The sequence below is a fragment of the Chiloscyllium plagiosum genome, chromosome 4 (genome assembly GCF_004010195.1).
Source record: "Chiloscyllium plagiosum isolate BGI_BamShark_2017 chromosome 4, ASM401019v2, whole genome shotgun sequence".
Classification (NCBI taxonomy): Eukaryota; Metazoa; Chordata; class Chondrichthyes; order Orectolobiformes; family Hemiscylliidae; genus Chiloscyllium; species Chiloscyllium plagiosum.
This window is the reverse complement of record NC_057713.1, coordinates 4,395,098-4,421,589: the sequence shown is the minus strand read 5'-3', so window position 1 is coordinate 4,421,589 and position 26,492 is coordinate 4,395,098. Positions and strand designations below refer to the sequence as shown.

General features: G+C 46.0%; 1 protein-coding gene across 7 annotated transcripts in view; it reads left to right on the top strand.

Moving 5' to 3' along the window:
* Positions 1 to 26,492, top strand: part of ss18 (SS18 subunit of BAF chromatin remodeling complex) — an 80,616-nt gene that overhangs the window by 9,123 nt on the left and 45,001 nt on the right. For 5 of the 7 annotated variants that reach the window (XR_006311341.1, XM_043687615.1, XM_043687621.1 and 2 more), the window contains exons 2-6: positions 345 to 421; positions 15,436 to 15,520; positions 19,059 to 19,206; positions 21,850 to 22,065; positions 24,473 to 24,637. Coding sequence is in view for 6 of the 7 variants with exons in the window: in XM_043687615.1 (XP_043543550.1) it covers positions 345 to 421; positions 15,436 to 15,520; positions 19,059 to 19,206; positions 21,850 to 22,065; positions 24,473 to 24,637 (691 nt within the window). In the remaining variant the exon portion in view is untranslated. Of the gene's footprint in view, positions 1 to 344; positions 422 to 13,350; positions 13,434 to 15,435; positions 15,521 to 19,058; positions 19,207 to 21,849; positions 22,066 to 24,472; positions 24,638 to 26,492 lie in introns of those variants that run through there. The other 2 variants (XM_043687618.1, XM_043687620.1) reach the window with 2 other exon arrangements.

Here is a 26,492-nt window from a genome sequence, read left to right as displayed (position 1 = left end):
GTTAGGTTCTTCACTCAGCGAGTCGTAAGTTCATGGAATGCCCTGCCAGTAGCAGTGGTGGACTCTCCCTCTTTATGGGCATTTAAGCGGGCATTGGATAGGTATATGGAGGATAGTGGGTTAGTATAGGTTAGGTGGGCTTGGATCGGCGCAACATCGAGGGCCAAAGGGCCTGTACTGCGCTGTATTCTTCTATGTTCTATCTGATAGGCTGGGGAAAATCAAAACCCAAGCTCAATGCCATAAGATTTCAAACAGTGGGAGTGTTGATGTGCAGGGGCTTGGTGAGCACTAGGGGACAAGTGCCTGTTGCACTGATTTCCTCCTCCCTATTCTTTTATTAGTTACTGGATGAAAACAACCAGCTTATCCAATGCATAATGGATTACCAGAGCAAAGGGAAAACTGCCGAATGTTCGCAGTAAGTTGATTTTACTTTTCTGTTTTTGGGGAGAGGGTGATGTCGTGGCAATATCAGGGGCCAGTAATCAAGAGAATCCAGACTATTACTGCAGGGACACAGGGACTGCACCACTCTGGGACAATTTAAATTGAACAAGTCTGGAATTGAAAGCTCGCCTCTGGTTATGGTGACTGTGAAACTATCATCGATTGTTGGAAAAACTCATGCAGTTCACTGATGTCCTTTAGGGAAGGAACCTGCCATCCTTCCCTGGTCTGGCCTACATGTGACTCCAGACCCACAGCAATGTGGTTGACTCTTAACTGTCCTCTGAGCACTTAGGGTTGGGTAATAAATGACTACATCCCTTGTCAGAATTTTTTTCTTTCCGCTTTCAACTTGCATTTAAAGTGATGCCTGGCCACATGAACAATAGAGTTTTAACAGCGTTGTAGGAGGCTCTTCAGCCCATTGAGTCCATGCTGGTCATCAAACATGCATCGATTCTAATCCCACTATCCAGTACTTAGCCCACAGTCTTGTATGTTTTGACACTTTGGATGCATATCTGAGTATTTAAAGCCATGATGTGGAGGTGCCAGTTTTGGACTGGGGTGGACAAAGTTTTAAAAAAATCACACAACACCAGGTTATGGTCCAACAGGTTTATTTGGAAGCACTAGCTTTCGGAGCGCTGCTCCTTCATCAGAAAGCTAGTGCTTCCAAAGGAACCTGTTGGACTGTAACCTGGTGTTGTGTGATTTTTAGCTGAATACCGAGGAACCCCAATTATCCAGCATTTGATTATCCGAGTTTCAGATTGTCCGAACGAGATTGCAAGGTTCCAATGCTCAGCTAAATTATGTTACCCGGCATTTTATTATGTGGAATTTGATTAACTGAATGAGATACTCCCTGCCAGTGTCCTTCGGATAACAGAGGTTCCTCTGTATTTGAACGGTGTGCAGGTTCCTACCTCTCAACAGAGCAAGTGGAAAACTGCTAAATGCTGCCAGTAAGTTGGTTTTATTTGAGGCAGTCAGTTCTGGGTATCCAACTCCCTCTGGGTAAAAGCCCTTTCCCCCTCAAATCCCCTCTAAGCCACCTCCTTACCTTAAATCAGTGCTCCTGGTTATTGGTCACTCTACTAAGAATGTGCTGCTATGACCTCTGTATGCCCCAATCAGATCCACCTCCGCTTTCTCTGCTTGAAGGAAGACAACCCCAGACTGTCCAATCTCTCTTTGATAGTTGATGTGCTCCATCCCAGGCAACATCCTGGTAAATCTCCTCTGTACCCCCTCCAGTACAATCACAACAATCCTATACTGTGTGGTGACCAGAACTGCACACAGTACTCCAGCTATGGTCCAGTTGGCATTATGTACAACTCCGTCACAACCTCCTCGCTCTTGAACTTAATGCATCAACTAAATATTCCTTAACTATTTTGGCCATCTGTCCTGCTATCTTCAAGGATCTATGTCCATCAATCTTACGTCTTTAATTGTTGGAAGTAGAAACAAATAAAACTTAAGAATGCAAATCCCACAATACAAGCTTTAGTCCAGGGTAGCCCTGATATTACCATTCAGCCCATCGAGTCTGCCTTGCCATTCAATTCATGGCTGATCTGATAATCCTTATCTCCACCTTCCCGCCTTTTCCCCATCACCCTCGATTCCCCTTCCTGATTAAAAATCTGTCTGTTTCAGCCTTGAATATACACAATGACCCAGCCTTGACGACACTCCGTGGGAAAGAATTCCACAGGTTCACTCCCCTCTAACAGAAGAGATTCCTCCTCATCTCCATCGTAAATGGGGAACCCATTCTCCTGAGATTATTCCCTCTGATTCTAGACTCTCCTATACGTGGAAACAATCTTTCTGCATGAGCATTGTCAAGTTTCCCAGTAATCCTGTATGTTTCTAAAAGGTCCCCTCTCATTCCTCTAAACCCCAGTGACTACAGGCCCAACCTACTCAACCTCTCCTCATAAGACAGTCCCTCCATCCCCAGGATCAGCACTGCCTCCAATGCCAGTATATTTTTTCCTTAAATAAGGGGCAGAAACTGTTCACAATATTCCAGCTGAGGTAGGACTAGTACCTTGTATAGTTTTAAGAAAATCTCCAAATTTTTATACTCCATTCCCTTTGAAGACCGACAATCCATTTGCCTTCCCGACTACCCGCTCAAATTGGATTCTAACATTTTGTGATTCACGGGTGAAGACTCCCAAATCCCTTTGTCCTGTAGTTTTCTGCAGTCTTTCTCTGTTTAAGTAATAATCAACTCTTCTATTCTTCCTGCCAAGGTGTGTGACCTCCCATTTCCCCACATTATATTCCATCTGCCAAGTCTTTGCCTCCTCACTTAACCTGTCTACGTCCCTCTGCCAAACCTTTGTGCCATCTTCATCCCTTACATTCCCACCTATTTTCTGTCATCTGCAAAGTTGATGTTAGTAGATTCACTTTCCTCATCCAGGTCATGGTGGTCCCAGTCTTCATCCCGGTGGCACTCACTAATCACAGGTTGCATCCTGATAATGTCTCCCTTGTCCTAGCTCTCTGGATTTATATGGGGAGTCCAGTCCAGTTTGTGGATGTTGATAGTGGGGGGATTCAATGATGGTGATGCCATGGAATGTTGAGGGATGATGGTTAGATTCTCTGCTGTTGGACATTGTCATTGGCTGGATTTGTGTAGAGTGAATGTTACTTGTAAAGGATCGAAGGGTGTAGGGAGACAGAAGGAGCAGTTGAGTGATGAGCCATGTTGAACGGTGGAACAGATTTGAGAGGCTTATCCCTCCTACTTCCCATGTTCCTGTCGTTCTAGGTAACAGAAACAATCTCCTCCTTTTTCCCAATACCCTTCCATATTATTTATTCAAATAGCCATCCACTGATCCTCTTCAGTTGAACCTGCCTCCACCACATTTCCAGGCGGTGTATTCCACACCCTCGCAAGGTGAGAAGGTTATTCCGCACCACACCCTGCCTCCTCTGCACATCACCTTAAATCTGCGCCACCTCTTCTTTTTCCTTTTGCATTCTGATACAGTTTCTCCCTATCTACTCTGTCCGGCCCATTCCTGCCTTTGGAAAAACTCTGTCCCTAAATCTCCTCTCTGCCGCCGTCTCTTCAGGGAGAACAGTCTCAAATTCTCCAATCTGTCCTTATCGCTGAAGTTTCTCATCTCTGGAGCCATTCTTGTAATCCACTTCTGCACACGCTCCAATACATTCACATCTATCCTATAAAGTGGCACCCACAACTGTACTCAGCTGAGGTTTAACAAGTGTCTTGTATATTTGTTCAACATTGACTCCTTGTTCTATTACTCTATGCCTCTGTTAATAAACCAGAGAATAATGTAAACTTTGCTAACTGTTCTCTCCACCTGTCCTGCTGCCTTCAGTGATCTGTGGACATATGTGGAACGAACTTCCTGAGGAAGTGGTGGATGTGGGAACAGTTCCAATGTTTAAAAGACATTTGGATAGATACAAGAAAAGGAAAGGTTTGGAGGGATATGGGCCAAGAGTAGGCAGGTGGAGCTCGTTTAGTTTGGGATTATATTCAGCATGGACTAGTGGGACCACAGGGTTTATTTCCATACTATATGACTCAATGTCAGGTTTTCCACTGTAATTACTAATTTTATCCTGAATTAACAGAATTGAGAGACTTGACAAACCATCCAGTTATTTCTCAATATATAATTTAGGTAGCATCACACTGTAAACTTTTGCTTTAAATTCTGTTTCTTACGATCTTATACTCCCCAACCACCTGATGAAGGAGCAGCGTTCTGAAAGCTAGTGCTTCCAACTATAACCTGGTGTTGTGTGATTTTTAACTTTGTCCACCCCAGTCCAACACCGGCATTTTGTCCTGAATAACTGTGTTGAGACATGTCCCCACCCTTGAAGCTAAACTTGACTGGTCTATAATTGGTGGGATTATTCTTAGTCTTTGACATAGAAATAGAATAGTACAACATAGGAACAGGCCCTTCGGCCCACTTTGTTTGTGCTGTCCACGATGCCATTCTAAACTGATCCCATTTGTCTGCATGTGGTCCATATCCCTCTATTCCCTGCCTACTCATGTGTCTGTCTATTAAACATTGCTATCATATCTGTTGTTACCACCTCCCTGACAGCATATTCCAAGCACCTACAACCCTCTGTGTAAAAAGGAATTCTCACATATCTCTTTAAACTTTTTTCCCCTCTCTCAGCTTAAACCTATACCCCTTAGTATTTGCCTTTTCAAACCTGGGAAAAAAGACTCTGACTAGCCACCCTAGCCGTGCCTCTCATTTTATAAACTTCTGTCAGGTTTCCCATCAGCCTCTGACAATCTAGCAAAACAATTCGGGTTTGTTAAATCTCTCCTTTAAAGCTATAAAACCAGGGATTGCTGGCAAGTCTGGCAGCATCAGTGGAGAGAAATCAAGAGTTAACGTTTCAGATGGAGAGACCCTTCTTCAGAACCCTCCAATCCAGACAACATTCCGGTAAACCTCTGAAAATGTGGTGGGCAGGTTTAATAGAGGATTCCGCATCCCCTCCAAAGCCATCACATCTTTCGTAAAGTGTGGCGACCAGAACTGCACACAATACTCCAAATGTGGCCGAGCTAAAGTTTTATGCATCTGCGATATGGCAAACGCTGTATGCCTTCTTTACCACCTTATCTGGTTGTGTTGCCACTTTCAAGGAGCTATGGATTTGAACCCCAAGATTCTTCTGTATATCAAATCTCCTATGGGTGCTACCATTTCCTGTCTACTTTCTTCTTGCATTTGACCTCCCAAAATGCATCACCTCACACTGGGTAAAGCTCCATCTGCCATTTCTCTGTCCAACTTTCTAACTGATCTATGTCCTGCTGCATCCTTTGATCACCTTCCTCACTGTGTCCACATTGCCACCAATTTTCGTGTCATCTGCAAATTTACTAATCAAATCTACGACATTTTCATTCAAATCATTTATATCTATATATTAGAAATAATAGAGGTCCTACCACTGATCCTTGCAGAACATCACTAATCATAGACCTCCGGTCAGAAAAACACCCCCTCACAACTACCCTCTGTCTTCTATGACCAAGTCAATTTTGTATCCAACTTTATTAATTCTCCACAGATCCTATATGTCCTAATCTTCTGAGCCAGCCAACCATGAGGGACCTTGTTAAGTGCTTCAGTAAAGTCCACGCAGATGACATCCACTGCCCTACCCTCCTCAATCATCTTGTTCTTCTTCATAGAATCCCTACAGTGTGGAAACAGGCTATTTGGCCCAACAAGTCCACACTGACCCTCTGAAGAGTAACCCATTACCCCAACCCTATTACTCTGCATTTCCCCTGATCAATGCACCTAACCTACACACCCCTGAACACTATGGGCAAAATAGCATGGCCAGTTCACCTAACCTGCACGTCTCTGGATTGTGAGAGGAAACCAGAGCACTGGGAGAATGTGTAAACTCCATGCAGAGATTCACCCAAGGCTGGAATCGAACCCAAGTCTCTGGCGCCGTGAGGCAGCAGTGTTAGCCACTGTGCCACCCCTCACTTCCTTAGAAAATTCCATTCAAATTTGAGATAAGACCTGCCTCCCATGCTGACTATTTCTAATACATCCATTCATTTCTAAATATGCCTATCCCTAAAAATCTTCTTCAATAATCTCCCTACCACTGATGTAAGTCTTACTGACTTCGACATTCCCAGATTATCCCTGCAGTCCTCCATAAACAAAGGAACAACATTGGCTATTCTCCAGTGATCTGGAACATTGGCTGTGGCTAAAGAGGATACAAAGATCTCTGTCAAGGCCCCAGCAATCTCCTCCCCTGCCTCGCTCTCGCTGTAATGTTTACAATTGCAATTTGCAAATCTCCGGTCTCAATTCCCAGTTCTCCGAATCTGGGGAAGACAGAGTGAACGTGCTAGCGGCCGGCAGTTTACCCCCTCACTTCCTTCAAAAACTCCTTTTATTTTTGTTGTGGAATTGAGTTTTTGCCATCTGTCATGTCCCCAGAAATTTGGCCCAGGGCCTGAGATTATTTATCCAGTGACAGTGGCACGGTGCCATCATCTCTCCAGCCTGCAGCTGCTGCTAACATTGGCATCCACTTGCCTCTGCACAAGGACATTGGTCCATGTGAAATAAGGGCTATTTCAATCGAGCAGTTAAAGTTTTTACATACTCACTGCGCCACGCTATACCACACCCTATCTCTGTCACCTCCTCCAGCCCCATCATCTCTCCCTATCTCTGTCACCACCTCCACCCCCTCCCTATCTCTGTAACCCCCTCCAGCCCCTACACCCCCTCCCTATCTCTGTAACCCCCTCCAGCCCCTACACCGGCTCTTTGGGTCTAGTTTTAGTCGCAGTCATTGTGTTAAATAGCCTGTGGGAAGGTGTCACTAACAGCACTGTGTTCATACTGAGTCCGAGAGTGGGACCCATTATGGAGTCATCAGCCCAGACTGGCAGAGCTCCCTCGCCAGTCCCCACCCCTGGCACTGGTACCGAGGCAGTGCCTCCCTGTGTGAGAGGCCGATATTTCACTGGGGCGAGGAGTGGGGGAGATGAGGCGGTGTAAAGTCAAGACCGCTGCTGTGTTTTCAGCTGGCTGTGAAAGGTGGCCTGGTGTGACACGGAAGAATAATTGGGAATTTCTTACTGGGTCTCATGGCCATTTTTCATACCTTATTAACATCACTACTTTTTTTCCACAAATGGCATGGTTGTTGGTGAGATCTTGCTGTGTTTAAAGCATTTGGCTTCCCTGTTCCCTACGTTGCAACTGCGTTAAGCTACATTACAATGGTCTCCACATTTGGCAGAGCACTTCATGATTTGTTTTGTCCAGAACCAGGGGGTGACAGTCTAGGGAAAAGGCCATTTCGGACTGAGATGGGGAGAAACGTCTTCATCCAGAGAGAGTGGGAGCCTGTGGAATTTTCTGTTACAGAAAGTGGTTGAGACCAAAACATTGAATGTTTTCAAGAAGACCGTAAGAAATAGGGACACGAGGATACCATTTGCCCCCTCGAGCCTTCTCCATCAATGGTTGATCCAATGTTTGTCACACCCACTTTCCTAGAGACCTTCTTTAGAAGGAGTTAGATGTAGTTCTTGGGGCTAAAGAGATCAAAGCGTATGGGGAGAAAGTGGGCATAGGGGACTGAGCTGGATGATCAGCCATGATCATATTGAATGGCAGGGCAGGCTTGAAGGGCTGATTGGCCTACTCCTGCTCCTATATTCCATGTTTCAGCTGTATAGCATTTTGGGGTGTCTTGGGATTATAGAAAGTAGCTATATTAAATGCAGGTTAATTCCTCCCTTTTTGTATCACTGTTCTCACCTCTCTTTGGCAAATTTCCAGACTCTGATAGGTTTGAGACCTGTTCTATGATTGACTGAAGGATGTGTTGATGTAAACCCAGTCAAAAAGTAGTTGATCACTTGCTTTAAGCGCCACTGCATGTGTAATTTGCCAGGGGCTGGCACTTAATGCTGAGCTCTCCTTGACTGTTGTTACAAAACAAACAATACTGGTTTATACGTGATATTCTATGGACCTTATCTGCTCAGTGTGGGGGTAAATACACACCGATCATTCAGGACTAAAACCGAGAACGCTGTTGGTTCGGAAGCTAAAGAGAGCTTTGCAACCTACTGCCAGAGTCCCCATTCCACGTGGATAAAGTGACAGATCAGCAGCCTCTTTGAAGATGGATCCAGAAGGGTTGTGGGACTAGTATTTGAGCACCCAGTTTAGGCTAAACGTGCCCCTCAACAGCACCCACCTTCAGGGTTGGGTACTGAGGCAGTGCTGCTTTGTTGAGGGTGCCTCCAGTGGGGGCTAACCACTGCCTTCCCCTGCCCATGTGGCAGATCCACTGGCTGCAAGTGGAAGAAGAGCTGGGAGATTCTCCCTGTGTCTGACTAGTGTCCGCCCTCCCGCCTCGATAGAGGTACAATCCCCATGCTCCTGCTAGACCATCGGGATGCTCTCACATTACCGAGGGAGAGACAGAGAGACACAGCTGGGGGTGGTTTAACCTGAGAGTCACCATGCCTCAGGTGAGGGGGGAGGAGGAAAAGGAGCGTTCTTTGTGGTAACCTCAGCCGGTGTGGGAATTGAACCCACATTGTTGGTGTCACGCTGTATTGCCAACCAGCTGCCCAGCCAATTGAGCTAACTGACCTCTGAAGGTAAAGTTGTCATAGTCCCAGGCAATTATACAGCTGCTCTCTCGTGAAAGAGAGACGACTGGTGATGTGTTTCACCCGAGGGGGCAAGGTCGAGACAGTAGGATCCTCACAGTGATCTTGGACAGTGTGGGAATACTGTGGGAATTCCCTTCCTGATTAAAAATCTCTCTGTCTCAGCCTTGAATATACTCAATGCCCCAGCCTTGACAGCCCTCTGAGGTAAAGAATTCCACAGATTCATTCCCCTCTGAGAGAAAAAATTCCTCCTCATCTCTGCCCTAATTGTGTGACCCCTTACTCTGAGATTATACCCTTGGTCCTAAATGGTCCCACAGGGGAAGCCAGCTTTAATTATTGTCCTTGCCATGTCCTCTAAGAATTATTGTCTCTTACTCAAATGAGTACAATACAGAATTTATAAGTCACTACTTACAGAATTGTGTATGTTTCAATAAGGTCCACTCTCTTCTAAACTCCAATAAGTGCAGGCCCAACCTACCCAATCTCCCCTCATAAGACTGCCCCTCTATACCTAGCACCAACATAGTGAACCTGACATACAATGCCAGTGTATGTTCCCTTCGATAAGGGGCCCAAAACTGATCACAGTATTCCACATGTGATCTGACTAGTGCCTTAGTATTGTTTTAGCCAAGCCTACTTTCATACTTTGTTCCCTTCGAAGGGCCTGTTTCTACACTGTAGGTAATCTAATCTAATCTAATCTAATCTAATCTAATCTAAAGGCCAACATTCCATTTGCCTTCCCTATTACCGGCTGAACTTGGACACTAGCTTTTTGTGATTCGTGGACAAGGACTGCCAAATCCTTCTGTGCTGTAGCTTTCTGCAATCTTTCCCCATTTAAATAATGTTCCGCTCCTCTAATCTTCCTGCCAAACCTCACATTTTCCTGCAGTATGTTCCATCTGCCAAGTTTTTGCCCTCTCACTTAAAGTATCTGTACCGCTGCAGAATGTTTTTTTAGTCTCATGTCCTTCCCATTTACTTTTGTATCATCCACAAATTTGGTTATTGTACATACACTTTCCTCATCCAAGTCATTAGTATCGATTGTAAGGAATTGTGGCCCCAGCATTGATCCCTGCGTCACTCTACTGGTTATAGGCTGTCATCCTGAAAATGCTCTCGTCATCCCAACTCTGTCTTCAATGAGTTAGCTAGTGCTCTGGATAATATATCACCTCCCAATGCCATGGGCTGTTAACCAACGCTGTCTTGAAGCTGTGTGGATGCACACATACAGCTGCTCTGTGAATTCCACCCGTGGCAATTGTAGCATAGACCTCTGCTTCTGGAAGTCACTGCTCTGCATGGTCCTCAGAAGCTCCTGCAGATGGAAATAAAATTCAAGGAAGCTCTGCTCTTATCCTTTTTGAAGCCTTCCTTGCGCTACCTTATCAATTATCTTTTAGAAAGATATGGTCGGCGCAGTGGCTCAGTGGTTAGCACAGCTGCCTCATAGCCCCAGAGACCCGGGTTCAATTCCCACCTCGGGTGACTGTCTGTGTGGAGTTTGCACATTCTCCCCGTGTCTGTGTGGGTTTCTGCTGGGTGCACAGGTTTCCTCCCACTGTCCAAAGATATGCAGGTCAAGTGAATTGGCCGTGCTAAATTGCCCATAGTGTTCAGGGATGTGTAGGCTAGGTGCATTAGTCAGGGGGAAATGTAGAGTAATTGGGTGGGGGAATGGGTCTGAGTGGGTTACTCTTTGGTGTGGACTTGTTGGGTCCAATGGCCTGTTTCCACACTGTAGGGATTCTATGGAAAAAAACCAAATATATTACGTCTACCTGTTCCCCTTGATCCACATTTGACAGAGTGTGGCATCAAGGAGCCCAAACAAAATTAGAATCAATGGGTATTGGGGCAAACTCTCCGCTGGTTTGAGTCATACCTGGCACCTAGGAAAATGATTGTGGTTCTTGTCAGGTATGAGTTCCCCTTCATGAAGCCATGCTGACTCTGCTTGATGTATCACATATTTCTAACTGCTCTGCGAATACATCCTGAATAATCTGTACATGAAAACCAAGGCTCTCGCTCCCCTGTGCCAGTTCTGAGGGAGTGTTGCACTGGTCTGGGTTGCATTTCCCGGAGGCCTTCAAACAAGTCCCTGTCAGTGATCGTGGGTAAACATCAAAACAGGTTGTGGCCTGATTCCAGAGAAGACCAAATGGGATTTTGACATTTTGGTTTAAGGAATGGTGTACAAAAGCAGGGAAGTGTTGCTGCAACTATACAAGGCATTGGTGAGACAAGGCCATTCAGCTCCTGACCTCATTACAGCCATGGTTCAAAAGAGCTGAAGTTCAGAGTGAAGGGAGAGTTATAACCCTTGACATCATGGCCGCATTTGACAGAGTGTGGCATCAAGGTGCCCAAACAAAATTAGAATCAATGGGTATCGGGGCAAACTCTTTGCTGTTTGAGCCATACCTGACACATAGGAAAATAATTGTGGTTGTTTGAGGTCAGTCATCTCAGTTCCAGGACATCTTAGTAGAAGTTCCTCCAGGTAGTGTCCTAGGCCCAACCATCTTGAGCTGCTTCGTCAATGACCTTCCCTCCATCATAATGCCAGAAGTGAGGATGTTCTCTGATGATTGCATAATGTTCAGCACCATTCACAACTCCTCAGATACTGAAGCAGTTCGCCACCACCTTCTGAAGGGCAACTAGGGATGGGTAATAAATGCCAACCCAACCAGCGAGGTACACGTCTTGAGAGAATATAAATATTCGAAACAGTTTTACCTCATCTGAACTTGTCATAACATGGTTCACATTGATCAAACCGCTCCTTTAACCTCCTTTGCACCAAGAAGTTCAGAACAGGGTCACAATCTCAGGCTACATGGTCACCACTTTGGACAGAGGAAGGAGGTAATTACTGAGGTAAAGGTAAATCTTCACAGAGGGCAGAGAATATGTGGAGTTCTCTAGCACAGGAGGCATTGAGCATGTTTCCACAGACTTCTAGAGGCTAAAGGTGTCAAGGAACATGGGGAGAGGGCAGGAGTATGGCGTTGAGATAGATGATCGTGTCAAATGGCAGAGCATGTTTGATGGGCTGAATGGCCTACTCCTCCTCCTTTTGTCTGTGCACCCACGTGCTTCTAAGGAGAACAACTCCAGAGTCTCCACCCAACCCTGTCATAAAATCCCTCATCCCTGGAACCATTCTGGCAACTTGCCTCCTCACCACCTGAGGGGTCATCACATCCTTCCTGAAGTACAGGGGGGTGGTGAGAACTGGACACAAAACTCCAACTGGGACCCAAACCAGAACTTTCTAAAGGTTTGCTGTGTTTTCCCTGCTTTTGTATTTTGCTCCTCAGTTTGGTAAGTGCATGCTTTGCTCGTTACTCTCACTCAAAACGTTCTGCGGTCTCAAAGCCCAGTAGACGTGTGCCCTGGGGGCATGCTGTCCATAACTGCCATGTAGTTGATGTTAGCTCTCCCCACCCCTTCTGCCCAATGCATCACCTCATACTTCTCTCTAACCGCCACCTGCCATGAGTCTGCCAACCTGGCCCCGATCGTTCATCTCATTCCCACTATTTGCCCCTCCTCCAACCTTGGTGGAATCAGAGAAGTTTGGCATTTTTCCCTGTCTTCCAGGATTGTTTCCATGAATTATAAAAAGCAGTTGACCCTCTGGGAACAGCGCTGTCTGCCACCTATCGTAGATCACAGCTTTGTGTCCTTATGACCAATGTGTTGTTATCCCATTGGACACAGACCCTCCTATTCCATAAGCCCTGATTCTGTTAACCACCCTTTAAATGTGGTGCTCTGTCAAACACGTTGTCGTAAAATTCACACACAGACAATTTTGTACACATCAGTCACCAGCCCCTCACAACCCAACCTCTCTATAACTTCCTTTCTTAATGATGGCAGTGATTTGCAACTTTCTGTTCGTGGAATCTTTGGCAAGGACCAGATGACATTATCTCAGTTTAAGGGGTCACCTGTTTAATTTGAAGATGAGGAATTACTTCTTTCAGAGGGGAGTGTATCTGTGGAATTCTTTCCCTCCAGAGGGCTGTCAAGGCTGGGGCATTGAGTCCCAAGGCTGAGACAGACAGATTTTTAATCAAAAAGGGGAATCGAGGGTGATGGGGAAAAGGCAGGAGAGTGGAGGTGAGGATTATCAGATCAGCCATGATCCCATTGAGTAATGGAGTAGATTCGATGGGCTGAATGGCCTATTTTTCCATGTCTTGTGGTTGCTGAACTGGGAACCCAGAAGCCGTTTTCCACAATCTTGATTGCAATAGCTGGCAGATTTATTTAAATTCAGTTGATTCAAAAAAAAAATCACAGGTTTTAAAGCTGGTCCCCATGGTGGTGACCGTGATTTTATTATTGATTTGTTGTGAACCCCCTGCTGTGCTTACCCAGTCTGGTGTGCACGTGACTCCAAGCCCACAGCAAGGTGGATGCCTCTTAGCCGCCCTCTGAAAAAACCAATCCAGCCTCTTAACTCAAGGGTGAACTGCAAATGGTGGCTTTCCATCACCTTTGAATGAATTAAGACAAAAGCATGGGACTCTGGCCAGGATAGGGTTGCAATGATACTGTCAGAGAATTCATCTCCTTTTATTCTCCCCGCACTTTATTTTATTCACTGTGTTTTACAGATTAATGATTTTCTGGAAGGTTATCAGCGTGCCCTATGGCAGAATGCAACTTTGCATTCACAAACTTCACTAGATTTCCCTTTCGCTTTGCAGATGAGGTTTGATTTCTTTTCTTTTCACTCCTTGTAGAAATGGTATTCTGTGATCTTTTCCAATCAGCCCTGCTACTTTATACCTTTTGTAGTATTAAACTCTTGCACCAGCTGTGTTCCTTGTTTAAGGGTGTGTGTTATTGAGTTTTTGTTGTGGGTCTGCTGCATTATTAACACCAGCATGTCGTTCAACTACAGTTGTGGCTCCTATGCTTCAAGGTCATTGCTTCAGATTTGAATGGTAAGGGATTCCCAAGCATTTGCAGCAGACTCTGACTGTGAAAATATTGTTTAAAAACTTGCTTCCAAACTGTAGGGATTCTGTGATCTGAAACAATTTCGTTAGAGCAGCAGAATGAGTAAGGAGACACAGTTAATCAGTAACCACAGAGTAAAGGAGCGCTTATGCCACAGAGAACCAAACTTCTCCCCTTCCACGGAACCCAATTCTGTAATCTCTCACCATGTACAGAACATGCTTGTTTTTATTCTTCCTGCCAAACTGGACAATTTCATCTGTTTACCACATCTTTGCTCAATGAATCCATCTCTATCCCTTTATAACTTCCTTCTACTCTCTTCACAACTTGCTTCCTTGGAATCATCCAGTACAGAAAAGGCCATTTGGCTGATCAAGTCTGTACTGCCAAAAATAAACTACAACCTAAACTCACCCCACTTTCCTGCCGTCAGCCATTGCCCTGAATGTTGTGACAGCTGGGCTGGTAAGGTTGTGTGATCTAACTCCAATCACTTCCTCTCTCTCCTATTTATCTAACACCCCCTTTCAATGAGTAGATATGATTCCCCTCACTCACATTCCACTTTCTCACTTTGCTAGATTTTCACTGTGTTCCTTATTGCATTTATGAATTAGAGTCAGATTATGGCTTCTTATTTTGCACTCATTATTTTGTCAAAGTTTGAGAGTTGTGCATTTAACTCTTTTATTTTAAGAATTAGAAGTGTTTATTGAGGCATGATTGATCACTTCTCATTCTACTGCACTCCCAGACACCTCAGAGGCTGGAATAAGTTCCCTTTGTCATCTCACAAGCTTAAAAACTGATGAAATTCAGCATGTTCTAAAGAGATATTTAATACTGTAAGTCAGTCAAGAAATTGTGGCTGACCTTTCAAGATTTGAGTCATTGTCGGTAATCAGAACATTAGTCACAGCTCCCCCGTAGACTCCCACTTGCAAGTGCTCATCTGATACCATGGAGCTGAAGGTTGATCAGCCAACATATAACTTGGTTCCTTGATGCTCCGTGGTGTGTACAAAGCACATTCTCTGTCATCTTTCTATGACTTTTGTTGTTCTGCTGGGGAGTTTACAGTCCAATGGCCTCAACATAGACTTCACCAGCTTCAAATTCCCACCACCCCCAGCCTAATCCCATGTGATGTAACAAGCACATTTGTACAAGTGAGCAGCCACAAGCTATGGTTTTAAAAATGACTGTCATCAGCAGCTTCATTGAAAGATTATTGGGGGATATGCAGGAATGTGGAGGTGAGGTACAATTAGATCAGCCGTGACCTCATTGAATGGTGGAGCAGGCTTGAGGGGCCAAATGGCCTGCTCTTGTTGGTTTGATATTGTTTGAGGACAATGGGTGAACACCCTCCCTCTTCAAAACAGAGGCGCAGGGAACTTACACATACACGTGGAAAGTGAAGATGGTTTGCGGGGGGAGGGAGCATGCTATCGTTGGTCATCTGAAAGGCAAGGCCTTTGACTTGGTGGTAACCCCAGGCTGTCCTGTATGTCTGACTGTATCTCTGGCATGCAACCTGAGAGCCCATAACCTTCTGCCTCAGTGAGTCATGGCTCAACTGGGCATGTTCATGTCTGCATGTGTGTTCGGGAAACTCCTGGGATGATTCAGAGCTTTAAACTGGACCTGAAATTAATTCTTTGATCGCGGTTTCGATGCTGAATCTTTAAACAAGTATGGTCCATGATTCTTTTGATAAAACTGCTTTTTTCTCCCTCCTCCTGCAGGTACCAGCAAATGCTTCATAGAAATTTGGTCTATCTGGCAACAATAGCAGATTCCAATCAGAACATGCAGTCACTCTTACCAGCTGTAAGTACTCTTTTTTTTTCAATAGGATTTTGTAAAACAATATTAAGCTTGCTGAATCTCTGAAGTACAGGTGTTTGTAATCCTTTTGGGAGCCAGAAAGAGTGTGAACTGCAATCTGGAGTTAATTATTTCTGTCTTACCTGCGGTGACATTAATGTGCCAACTCTCTGTCCATTCTGCATGTTTATTAATTGCTCTCGGTAATATTCGCTATATTGGTCCTTGCCGTGAGTGAGGGTTGTCTATGTGCTGCGTGGTTGAGTTAATCTAAATGGTATCCTGCGGAGTTTAGAGGAATGAAAGGTGATCTCATCGTTGAAAGAGTCACATTTCTGAAGTGGATTGACAGGGTAGATACTGAGAGACATGAAAGCAAAACGCCGCTGGAAGTCTGAAGCAAACTCCAAATGCTGGAGAAACTCAGCAAATCAGTGGAGAGAAACAGTTAAAGTTTGAATCTGATATGAGTATGATAATAAACAGACGAACCTGTAGCCTTGGGCATTTGAACCAAACCCATTGGCGTCATTTTGTAGTTTCAAAGTGTTGTTTTTGTGAGGGGGAGCCAGGATGAGCCAGAAGTGTATTCCTGTTTACTGCCAACACTGCCCACCCAAACCCCCTTTCACATTATGTGGGCCCCTGCTTCCTACCCTCACTCCTGAATGGGCTGGCTGGAATTTTCAGCTTCCAGTCTGCTGTCTCCTCTCTACAGTCCCCTTTCCCACAACCAGGGAGGTTGCTTCCTACTTATTGAAATCCTCTGCTCTTCGGAAACTCCTCAATTAAATCTCTCCTTCACCACCTCAGCAAGAGCACACCTCAAGTATTCTATGCAGTTTGGTCACTTTGTTAAGACGGGATAGACTAACACTGGAGCTATAAGGAGAAGAGTCACCAGACTGGTTCACCAGGGTGAGGGGTTTTATCTGACCACAAGCAGCTAGAATGGGCTGATCCTGTATCTGCTGGAGTTGAGAGGAATGAGAGGTGAACATGAGAACATAAAAACTAGGAGCAGGAGGAGGCCATTCAGCCCCCTCAAGCCTATTCCACCCTGTAATACAATCATGGCTGATCTCACCTCAGTCTCAACTCCCACTTTCCTGCCTATAACCCTCCAATCCATTGCTAATTAAAAATCTGTCTGTCCCTTCCTTAAATTTACTCTGTATCCCAGCATCCCCTGCACTCTGGTGGGAGTAAATCCATGTCCCTTTGACAGAAGTAGTTCCTGCCCATCTCTGTTTAAATCTGCCCCCCCCCCCTTATTCTCAAGCTGTGACCTGTCAATTGAGATTGACCCCACGTGAATAAACATCCTCTCCACGTCTACTGTGTCAATCCCCTTTAGTATCCTGTACACCTCAATTAGATCTCCTCTCATGCTTCTAAATTGCAAAGTGTATAGGCCTAAACAGTTCAATCTTTCTTGATAAAACAACTCCTTCATATCTGACCTGAATGTAGGGAACACTCTCGCAATCTGACAGGAAGTGACAGGGTGGATACTGAGAGACTGTTTCCTCTTGTGAGAGAAAATGCAACCACAATTGTAACATGAAGGGTCTCCCACTGAAGGTGGAGTTAAGGAATTTTTCTTTTAGTTTTTGAGGGCCATTAATCCGTGAAACTCTCTTCCCCAGTGAGTAGTGGAGGCTGTGTTACTGAATGTATTCAATACCGGTTTAGACTGAGTTTGGTCAACAAGGCAGTTAAGTGCTGAGGGGGTGGGTGGGACCATGCAGGAAGTGGAGTTGAGGACTCCAGTGGAGTTGATTATTGTGTTGAACAATTTGAATGGGCTGAATGGCCTATTCCAGCTCCTTGGTCGAATGTTCTTCTGGATCCTGGGTCTATCCCCCAATCTCTCCACCATGTCTGCCTAAGTAAACCATTTTCGATGTTTCCTAATCACCCCACTCGGAGATGTTATGATGCACCTTTGGAGCAGGTGGGATTAGAACCCGGCTCTCCAGGCTTAGAGATAGGGACACTCCCACTGCACTGCAAGAAATTGTGACACGTGGTCAGTATTACGGATCCTAAGTACAGTAGATGCCTGGATGGGATAAACATCGATGAGGTGATTCCAGAGTGATCTCCTGGCCTTGTGAACCTTAAGATGAAGCCAGGTGTGGTCTGGAGATGAGGTGCCAGCATGGATTGAGTTGGAAGACTGTTATTCTGACTTTTTTTCCCTCTCTTTTATAATGTATTCCTAAAATCTGCAATGCTGGACTTCTGCTTATAGAGTGATAGAGATGTACAGCACGGAAATAAACCCTTCGGTCCAACTCGTCCATGCTGACCAGTCTAGTTCCACCTGCCAGCACCCGGCCCATATCCCTCCAAATCCTTCCTATTCGTATACCCATCCAGATGCCTTTTAAATGTTGCAATTGTACCACCCTCCACCACTTCCTCTGGCAGCTCATTCCATACATGTACCACCTCTTCATGAAAAGGTTGCCCCTTAGGTCTCTTTTATATCTTTCCCCTCTCACCCTAAATCTTTGCCCTCTAGTTCTGGACTCCCCCACCCCAGGAAAAAGACCATGTCTATTTGCCCTATCTATGTCCCTCATGGTTTAATAAACTTCTATAAGGTCACCCCTCAGCCTCCGAGACTCCAGGGAAAACAGCCCCAGCCTATTCAGCCTCTTCCTGTAAATCTTTTCTGAACCCTTTCCAAGTTTCACAGCATCTTTCTGATAGGAAGGAGACCAAAATTGCAGGCAATAGTCCAAAAGTGGCCTCACCAATGTCATGTACAGCCGCACCATGACCTCCCAACTCCTGTACTCAATACTCTGACCAATAAAGGAAAGCATACCAAACACCTTCTTCACTATCCTATCTACCTGTGACTCCACTTTCAAGGAGCTATGAACCTGCACTCCAAGGTCTCTTTGTTCAGCAACACTCCCTAGGACCTTACCATTAAGTGTATAAATCCTGCTAAGATTTGCTTTCCCAAAATGCAGCACCTCGCATTTATCTGAATTAAACTCCATCTGCCACTCCTCAGCCCATTGGCCCATCTGGTCAAGATCCTGTTGTAATCTGAGGTAACCATCTTCGCTGTCCACTGCACCTCTAATTTTGTGTCATCTGCAAACTTATGAACTATATCTCTGTTTTCTGAAAACACATAACTGAAGAAGGTGTACCTTGTACCTAAGATGGCTTGTACACACCTTGGACTGTACAGTTCCCCTGTAACATGATGGTTGTGTTCCTGTGCAACCTACTTTACAGGATAATTGCGCTTTAGAAACAGTACTTAAAAGTATTGGCGATGTAATTGCATTACAGACAACATACGTTTTAAAATTTCGCTCTTTAGAAACAGTGGCCCCAGTTCGTCAATTGCAATACAGCGAATATATATTGAGAAACGTGCGTTGTAACAGAATGACTCATTGGAGGACATATGACAATGAAGCTAATTCTAATGTAGTGGCATCTCTGAGGTGTGGAAGTGAGAGCTGCACCTTGTCTCCCATTGTGATTGTAGCTCTTTGTTGTGTTTCAGCCTCCCACACAGTCCATGCCCATGGGACCTGGTGGAATGAACCAGCTCCCTCCCGGGCACAGCATGGGCACAGACAGTATGGTTGGTGGAGGTGGAGGAGGGCCCCCGACGTCACACATGCAGAACCAGATGAATGGACAAATACCTGGTGAGTTTCCCCTGTGGTCTCAGATACCTGCTGCCTGGGCTAAGCCACTTCTCAACGCCGCCAACGGGAAGCTGGTATTTGAGGGTTCTGGAACCTGAACTGCTGATAAACCAACAGCCCTGCAGCTTTGATTCAATTCGAGACAGATGTTGGTGCCTGCGTTTGTTTGATATTCAATCTTGGGAAATGATGTCACCAGAATAGCTAACAATTATTGTCCTGGAGCAGAAGAAGAAAGAGGGTTTCAAAAGGGATCTGTTGAGGGGTGGAAGAAGCTGCAAGGGAGTGAGTTGTAGATTGTGTGTTTTCTCATGTGGAGGAAATCTAGAACGAGAGGTCATAGCTTTATGATAAGGGGGGGCAAATTTAAAACCGAGATGGAGAGGAATTACTTCTCTCAAAGAGACTTGAATCTGTGGGATTCACTTCCCCCAGAGTGCGGGGGATGCTGGGACACTGAGTAAGTTTTAAGAAGGATACCAATTTTAAATTAGTGAAGGGTTATTGAGAATGGGCAGGAAAGGGGAGTTGAGGCTGACATGAGATTAGCCATGATGGTATTATATGGTAGAACAGGCTTGAGGGGCTGAATGGTCTACTCCTGCTCCTAGGCCTTATATCCTGTTAACTGACTCCCGAAATAGCCCAATAATGTAATCAGTTCAAGGGGCAAAGAGGGATGGGCACCAAATGCTGACTTCACCACCGTGTTCCCATGAATGAATTAAAAAAAACATACATGTGTTCGCCAAAGAGCCACCCAATGTTTTCCAGCACTTGGGTCATGGAATTGGATGATAAGGGCTGGTATCTCACCAGTGAAATCTTCAATCTGTGACCCCTTTTCCTGTTTGAGCTCACAGCTTATGTCTGTGTACCTTCATACTGTAGCAGGTCAGCAGGCATGAGGGATCTTTAAGGTTATCCCTCCACCTTGTTACTCTGATCTGTTAGCCGTTGCTCGGTGGTTACACAGACTGAGTCATGAAGTTCTGAGTTCAAATCCCACTCCTGGGCCTGAGCACAAAAATCAAGGCTGGCCCTGCAGTGCAGCTTTGTGGGACTGCAGCTTTGTCAGAGATCCTGTCTTTCAGATGAGACATTAAGCTAAGTTTTGGCTGGATGTAAAGCAGTGATTCTTGTTCAAAGAATCATTGAATCGAACATTACAGAAGAAGGCCTTCAGTTCATCAACAGGCAAGAAAACTCTTCTAGATCTATACGAGTCCCACTTTCCCACACTTAACCCATAGCCTTGAATGTTATGACATTTCAAGTGCCCATCCAAGGATGTTTCAAATGTGGTGAGGTTTTCCACCTCAACTACCCTCCCAGACAGAGCATTCCAGACCCCCACCACCCTCTGGGTGAAAAATCATTTCTTCAAATCCCCTCTAAACCTCCTGCCTTTCACCTTAAAATGGTACCCCCTTGTTATTAACTCTTCAACGAAAGGGAACAGATGCTTTCTTTCCCCACCCTGTCCATGCCCCTCATAATCTTACACCCCTCTATCAGGTCTCCCCTCCATCCCCCCCAAACCCTCTTTGCTCCACAGAAAACACCCCAAACATATCCAGCCTCTCTCCATTGCTGAGAGGCTCCATCCCAGGTGACATCCTCTGCACTCCCTCCGGGGTGTTAGTTAAGTCTCAAGCGAAGGTTATGGTGTAGTGGTCATGTGGGCTCGGAACCCAGAACCTTGCGTTAACATTCTGGGGCCATGGATTCCAATCCCACCGTGCCAGATGGTGACATTTGATTTCAGTTTTAAAAAATCTGGAACTACTGTGAAACCAGTGTGAATAATTCTAAAAACCCATCTGGTTCACTGATGGAAATCTGCCATTCTTACCAGGTCTGGCCTACCTGTGACTGCAGACCCATAGCAATGTGGTTGACTCTTCACTACGTTCTGGACAATTAGGGATGGGCAATAAATGTTGGCCCAAACAGCAATGAATAAATAAAGTCAGTATCACAAGAAGCCGATAAGATGTGGAGCAGATATTGGTCATTCAGCCTAATCAGGTCTCCTTGATAGGGTGGCACGGTGGCTCAGTGGTTAGCACTGCTACCTCACAGCGCCAGAGACCTAGGTTCGATTTCAGCCTCTGGCAACTGTCTGTGTGGAGTTTGTATGTTCTCCCTGTGTCTTCGTGGGTTTCCTCTGAGTGCTCTGGTTTCCTCCCACAATCCAAAAGGTGTGCAGGTTATGTGGATTGGCTGTGCTAAATTGCCCATAGTTTTCAGGGATGTGTAGGCTAGTCATGGGAAATGCAGGGTTACAGGGGTTGGGTGGGATGCTCTTCAGAGAGTCAGTGTGGATTCGATGGTCCGAATGGCCTGCTTCCACACTGTAGTGATTCTACGATTCTATGCTCCTTATCACATAGCTGGTCAAAGGGGATTTTGCTGAGTATTTTTCTTGCATTCCAGCAGACACTTCAGCACTTTAAGATGACCAGAGGTGACAAAAAGCGCTACGTAAATGTAGCTAATAATTAAAAAAATTTTGTCTGATCGCAGTGTCTATGTGGATTTCACTGCAGTTATGGGCAAATGTGTTACTGGGTTGGAGGAACCAGGGGATATCGATAATCTGGTTTCTAAAACGTCTGTTTGTTTCTTCAAATTTGCCAGGCCCAAACCACATGCCAGTGCAAGGGCCAGGCCAACCGAGCATGGCCAATGCCTCAGTTACCATGCCAACCAGTAGCCATGGCTCCATGGGAGGCTACAGTCATTCAGTGCCATCTTCACAGGGAATGCCAGTGCAGAGCCAGATGAATATGAACCCGGGACAATCGATGAGTAACTACGGCCCTCGAACAAACATGAACATGCAGCCGAGCCAAGGTGAGTAACAAATGTGCTCGCCTCCCCACTGAGCAGCAACAACAATCTGTATTTATGTAATGCCTGTAATGTGGCTGACACATGCCAGAGTGTTGTACAGGAACAGTAAATAATGTAAAATTTAACACTGAGCCTGTCATGTGACAGGTGACAGCTTGTTTCAAAGGGGTATTTTTAATGGAAGAGAGAGGGGCAATTCCAGCATTTAAGGTCCAAGCATCTGCTGAAGACATTTCTGTCAGTAGTGAAGCAAACAGGGGATGTCCATGAGATCTAATGCTGGAGAATTGCAGGTATTCTGAAGGGTTTTGGAGCTGGAGGAGGTTGCAGAGTTAGGGAGGGGTGCTGAGGTCTGTTCACATTCCCGAAGGGCAATTGGGAGGCCCACCGCCCGCAAGCTCCCTAGTTGCCCCTTGAAGGTGGGAGGTGAGCTGCCCTCTTGAACCGCTGCAGTCCATGTGCCGTAGGTAGACCCACAATGTCCCTTGAGGTAATTCCAAGATTTTGACCCAGCGACACTGAAGGAACGGTGATATATTTCCAAGTCAGAAGGTTGAGTGGCTTGGAGGAGAAGTTGCAGGCAAAGTAGTGGGATTGGCAAGGGGAGGAGGAGAAAGTGAGGACTGCAGATGCTGGAGATCAGAGTCGGAAGTGTAGTGCTGGAAAAGCGCAGCAGGTCAGGCAGCATCCGAGGAGCAGGAGAATCGACATTTCAGGCATAACGTTCCTGACGAAAGACTTATGCTCAAAATGTCGATTCTCCTGCTCCTTCGATGCTGCCTGACCTGCTGTGCTTTTCCAACACCACACTTTTTGACACTAGGCAATGAGAGGCAATGGTCTATGGTATTATCGCTGGAGACTCGGGTAATGTTCTGGGGACCTGGGTTCGAATCCCGCCACTGCAGATGGTGGAACTTGAATTCAATAAACATCTAGTCTGAAGAGTCCAACGACCGTGGGTCCATAGCCAATTGTTGGAAAAACGCATCTGGTTCACAAATGTCCTTCAGGGAAAGAAGCTGCCATCCTTACCTGGTCTGGCCTGCATGTGACTCCAGATCCACAGTGATGTGGTTGACTCTTAACTTAGGGATGGACAATAGATGCTGGCCTGGCTGGTGATGCTCTCATTCTTTAAGTATATATTTTTTTAAAAGTGTGTAAATAGCCCGAAGAGGAATCTAGGATAATTGCAGAGTGTGAGCTGAGGAGGGAAATGGAGAGCACCCTTGCCTCTGAATCTAACGGCTGATATTTGAGCTCAGTCCTCTCTGGTGATGTCCCGCTGCACGTTTGGCAATGCGCTGGCTGGTGTTACTGTTCAAGTTGGGGGGGGGTTAAATTAATGCCGCATTTGCCACCTTGGAATGAGTGTAAGAGACCCCTCTGGTGCTGTATAGATGGTGTTGGGGTGAACCAGATACAGTATAAAACAGCAGGAAGTGCTGAAAATGGTCAGCGAGTCTGGCAGGCGGTAGTGGCCTGGTGGTATGATTGCTAGACTATTGATCCAGACACTCAGGCAATGCATGTAGCTTTGCTCGCTGAGCTGGAAGGTTCATTTCCAGACGTTTCGTCACCCTCCTCGGTAACATCTTCAGTGTGCCTCTGGGCGAAGCTGAAGTTGTTTCCTAGAAGGGTGACGAAACGTCTGGAAATGAACCATCCAGCTCAGCGAGCAAACCTACATCTAGAACCTCCACCTGAGCTACAAATCTTCTCAAACCTCACCCAGGCAATATTGTGGGGACCTGGGTTCGAATCCTGGCATAGAGGTCGGTCTGGAGTCACATGTAGGCCGGACTGGTTAAGAATGGAGGATTTCTGTCCCTAAAGGAAATTAATGACCCAGGTGAGTTTTCACAATGATTGATAGTTCATGGTGACTGTCCCTGAGACAGATTTCCACGCCAGATGTTTACTTATTGCATTTGAGTTCCATATGTGTTTGAATCTATCGCCAGAGCAGTGGCTTGGACCTTTCCTCTCCTCCGTGTCCTTCTGGGTTGTATCGTTCTGTCCAAAGAATGAATTCTTCCTCCTTTTGCTTTTGGACTGGGCACTGCGTATCAATTCCAGGGTCCCAGATTCTTGAGGGGTTTTAATGGGGGAAGTCAGTAGCCCCTGTTTACATTGGCTAGATTTCACAAAACCTGCAAAAAAAATACAAATTCAAGGGAGATGGAGTAGGACCTTAATTATTGTCTCTGAGTAACGAGCGAGGACCTGATAGAGGTGTGTACAATTATGAGAGGCATGGACTGAGTGGAGAGCAAGCAGCTGCCCCCCCCTTGGTGGAAGGTTCAGTAATGGGGGGGGAGGTGGCAGTTTGTCTGCTGCCTTCTGTGTGGTTGGGATTGTGAGGCATGCCGAACACTTTCATTGATAGTGGTATATCTTTCAGGCCCCATGATGCACCAACAAGCATCTGCCTCGCAGTACAATATGCCCCAGGGGGCGAGCCAACATTACCCCAACCAGCCGCCCATGTCCATGATGAATCCAGTGAACCAGGCAAACCACATGATGGGCCAGAGACAGATGCCTCCGTACAGACCAGCTCAGCAAGGTGGGTGCATCACAAAACATGGCCACAGCAACATACGGGGTAGGGGGCGAACTGTTCCTGCCCTCCATCTGTTGCAATAGATAGGTGTGTGGGTGTCTGTGTTGGTGTCTGTCTGTGTTGGTGTCTGTCTGTGTGGGTGTCTGTATGTGTGGGTGTCTGTGGGTGGGTGTGTGTGTCTGTCTGTCTGTGTGGGTGTGTTGTTCCAGTAATTAATGGGACACCATGGGTCTTCAAATCCCAAAGGTCATTAACTCCCAGGGGTCAGGTTTGCGTTTGTGGGTGCAGGTATTGACCACTTTTTGAAAGTTCCCTTTCTGTCCCTTCACTCTTATATTTGTACCTATTTTCACTAACTGAAAGAAAGCCAAAGAGGATTCTCGCTTTTACGAAAAAGGCGAAATTTTTGCCATATAAATTAATGCTCCTTCACTTTATGCCATTTCGGCTTACAAAAGGTTTCGTAGCAACTCTCTACTTTTGGATAGCAGGGGAAACCTGTATCAGGTTAGTGCAGGCACAATGGGCCGAGTGGCATTCTTTGGCCCAGAAGCAGTTTTGTGGGGCAGGTGTCGATGCAGTCACAATAATTTGTGTCAAATCTTGTTGATGAAGGAGCCACTTTCTTCGATAACCACTTCACTTGTGGCATTGCTGAGTGCCTCCCAGTCTGTCGCAGTCATTAATCATCACCTTGTGGGGCCGTTTAAATAATGGAAAATGTGGCACATGTTGTTTGCCAGTGCTGGCCTCTACAATGCTGAAGCAGGTGTGCTGAATGACACACTGTTCATGCCATGTGCAAATGTTTCTGAACTTTTCCACCCCTTCTCTTGCTCTCCAGCCACCCCCACTGTGTGAATGGTAAGTTCTAGTTTAGTTTTGATTTTTTTATTTCAAAAATAAACTTTATTCATAAAATATTTTGATGGTCTGTACAACTGGACATGCCATACATACGTAAACATTCCATTTCTTTGCATAAAAAGAATTTATCATTTGTACATTCAGGTCTGTACGTTTATCAATCATATATCCGTATATTTAGCTGAGACGTCAGTGGATCCCAAATGACTGGGTGGGCCCCCTGTTCTTAGGCAGGCAGACATTACACTGTGGTCTTTGCCCACCACGCCTTGGCGGCAGCTGCCCCAAGCTTCAATGCGTCCCTCAACGCGTAGTCCTGGACCTTGGAATGTGCCAGTCTGCAACACCTCAGTCGGGGTCAACTCCTTCAGCTGGAAGATCAACAGGTTTCGGACCGCACAGAGAGCGTCTTTCACCGAGTTTACGATCCTCCAGGCACAGTTGATGTTCGTCTCGGTGTGCGTCCCGGGGAACAGGCCGTAGAGCACGGAGTCTCGCGTCAAAGCGCTGCTCGGGACGAACCTCGACAAACACCACTGCATTCTTCTGCATAGGCACATTCCAGAAGGAGGTGTGTGACAGTCTCGTCCTCCTCGCAGCCGCTTCGAGGGCAGCGTGCGGTGCGGCGGCTGAGAGTCCAGCGTGCATAAAGGATCTCACAGGCAGAGCCCTTCTCACCACCAGCCAAGCCATGTCTTGGTGCTTGTTGGAAAGTTCTGGTGATGAGGCATTCTGCCAAATGGCTTTGACAGTCTGATCAGGGAACCGCTCGATAGGATCCGCCCTCTCCTTTTCCCGAAGGGTCTCAAGGACACTACGTGCTGACCACTTCCTGACGGACTTGTGGTCAAAGGTGTTTTTCTTCATAAATTTCTCCACGAAGGAAAGGTGATACGGAACGGTCCAGCTACTTGGAGCGTTCCACGGCAGCGAGGCCAGGCCCATCCTTCGCAACACCGGGGACAGGTAGAACCTCAGTACGCAGTGACAC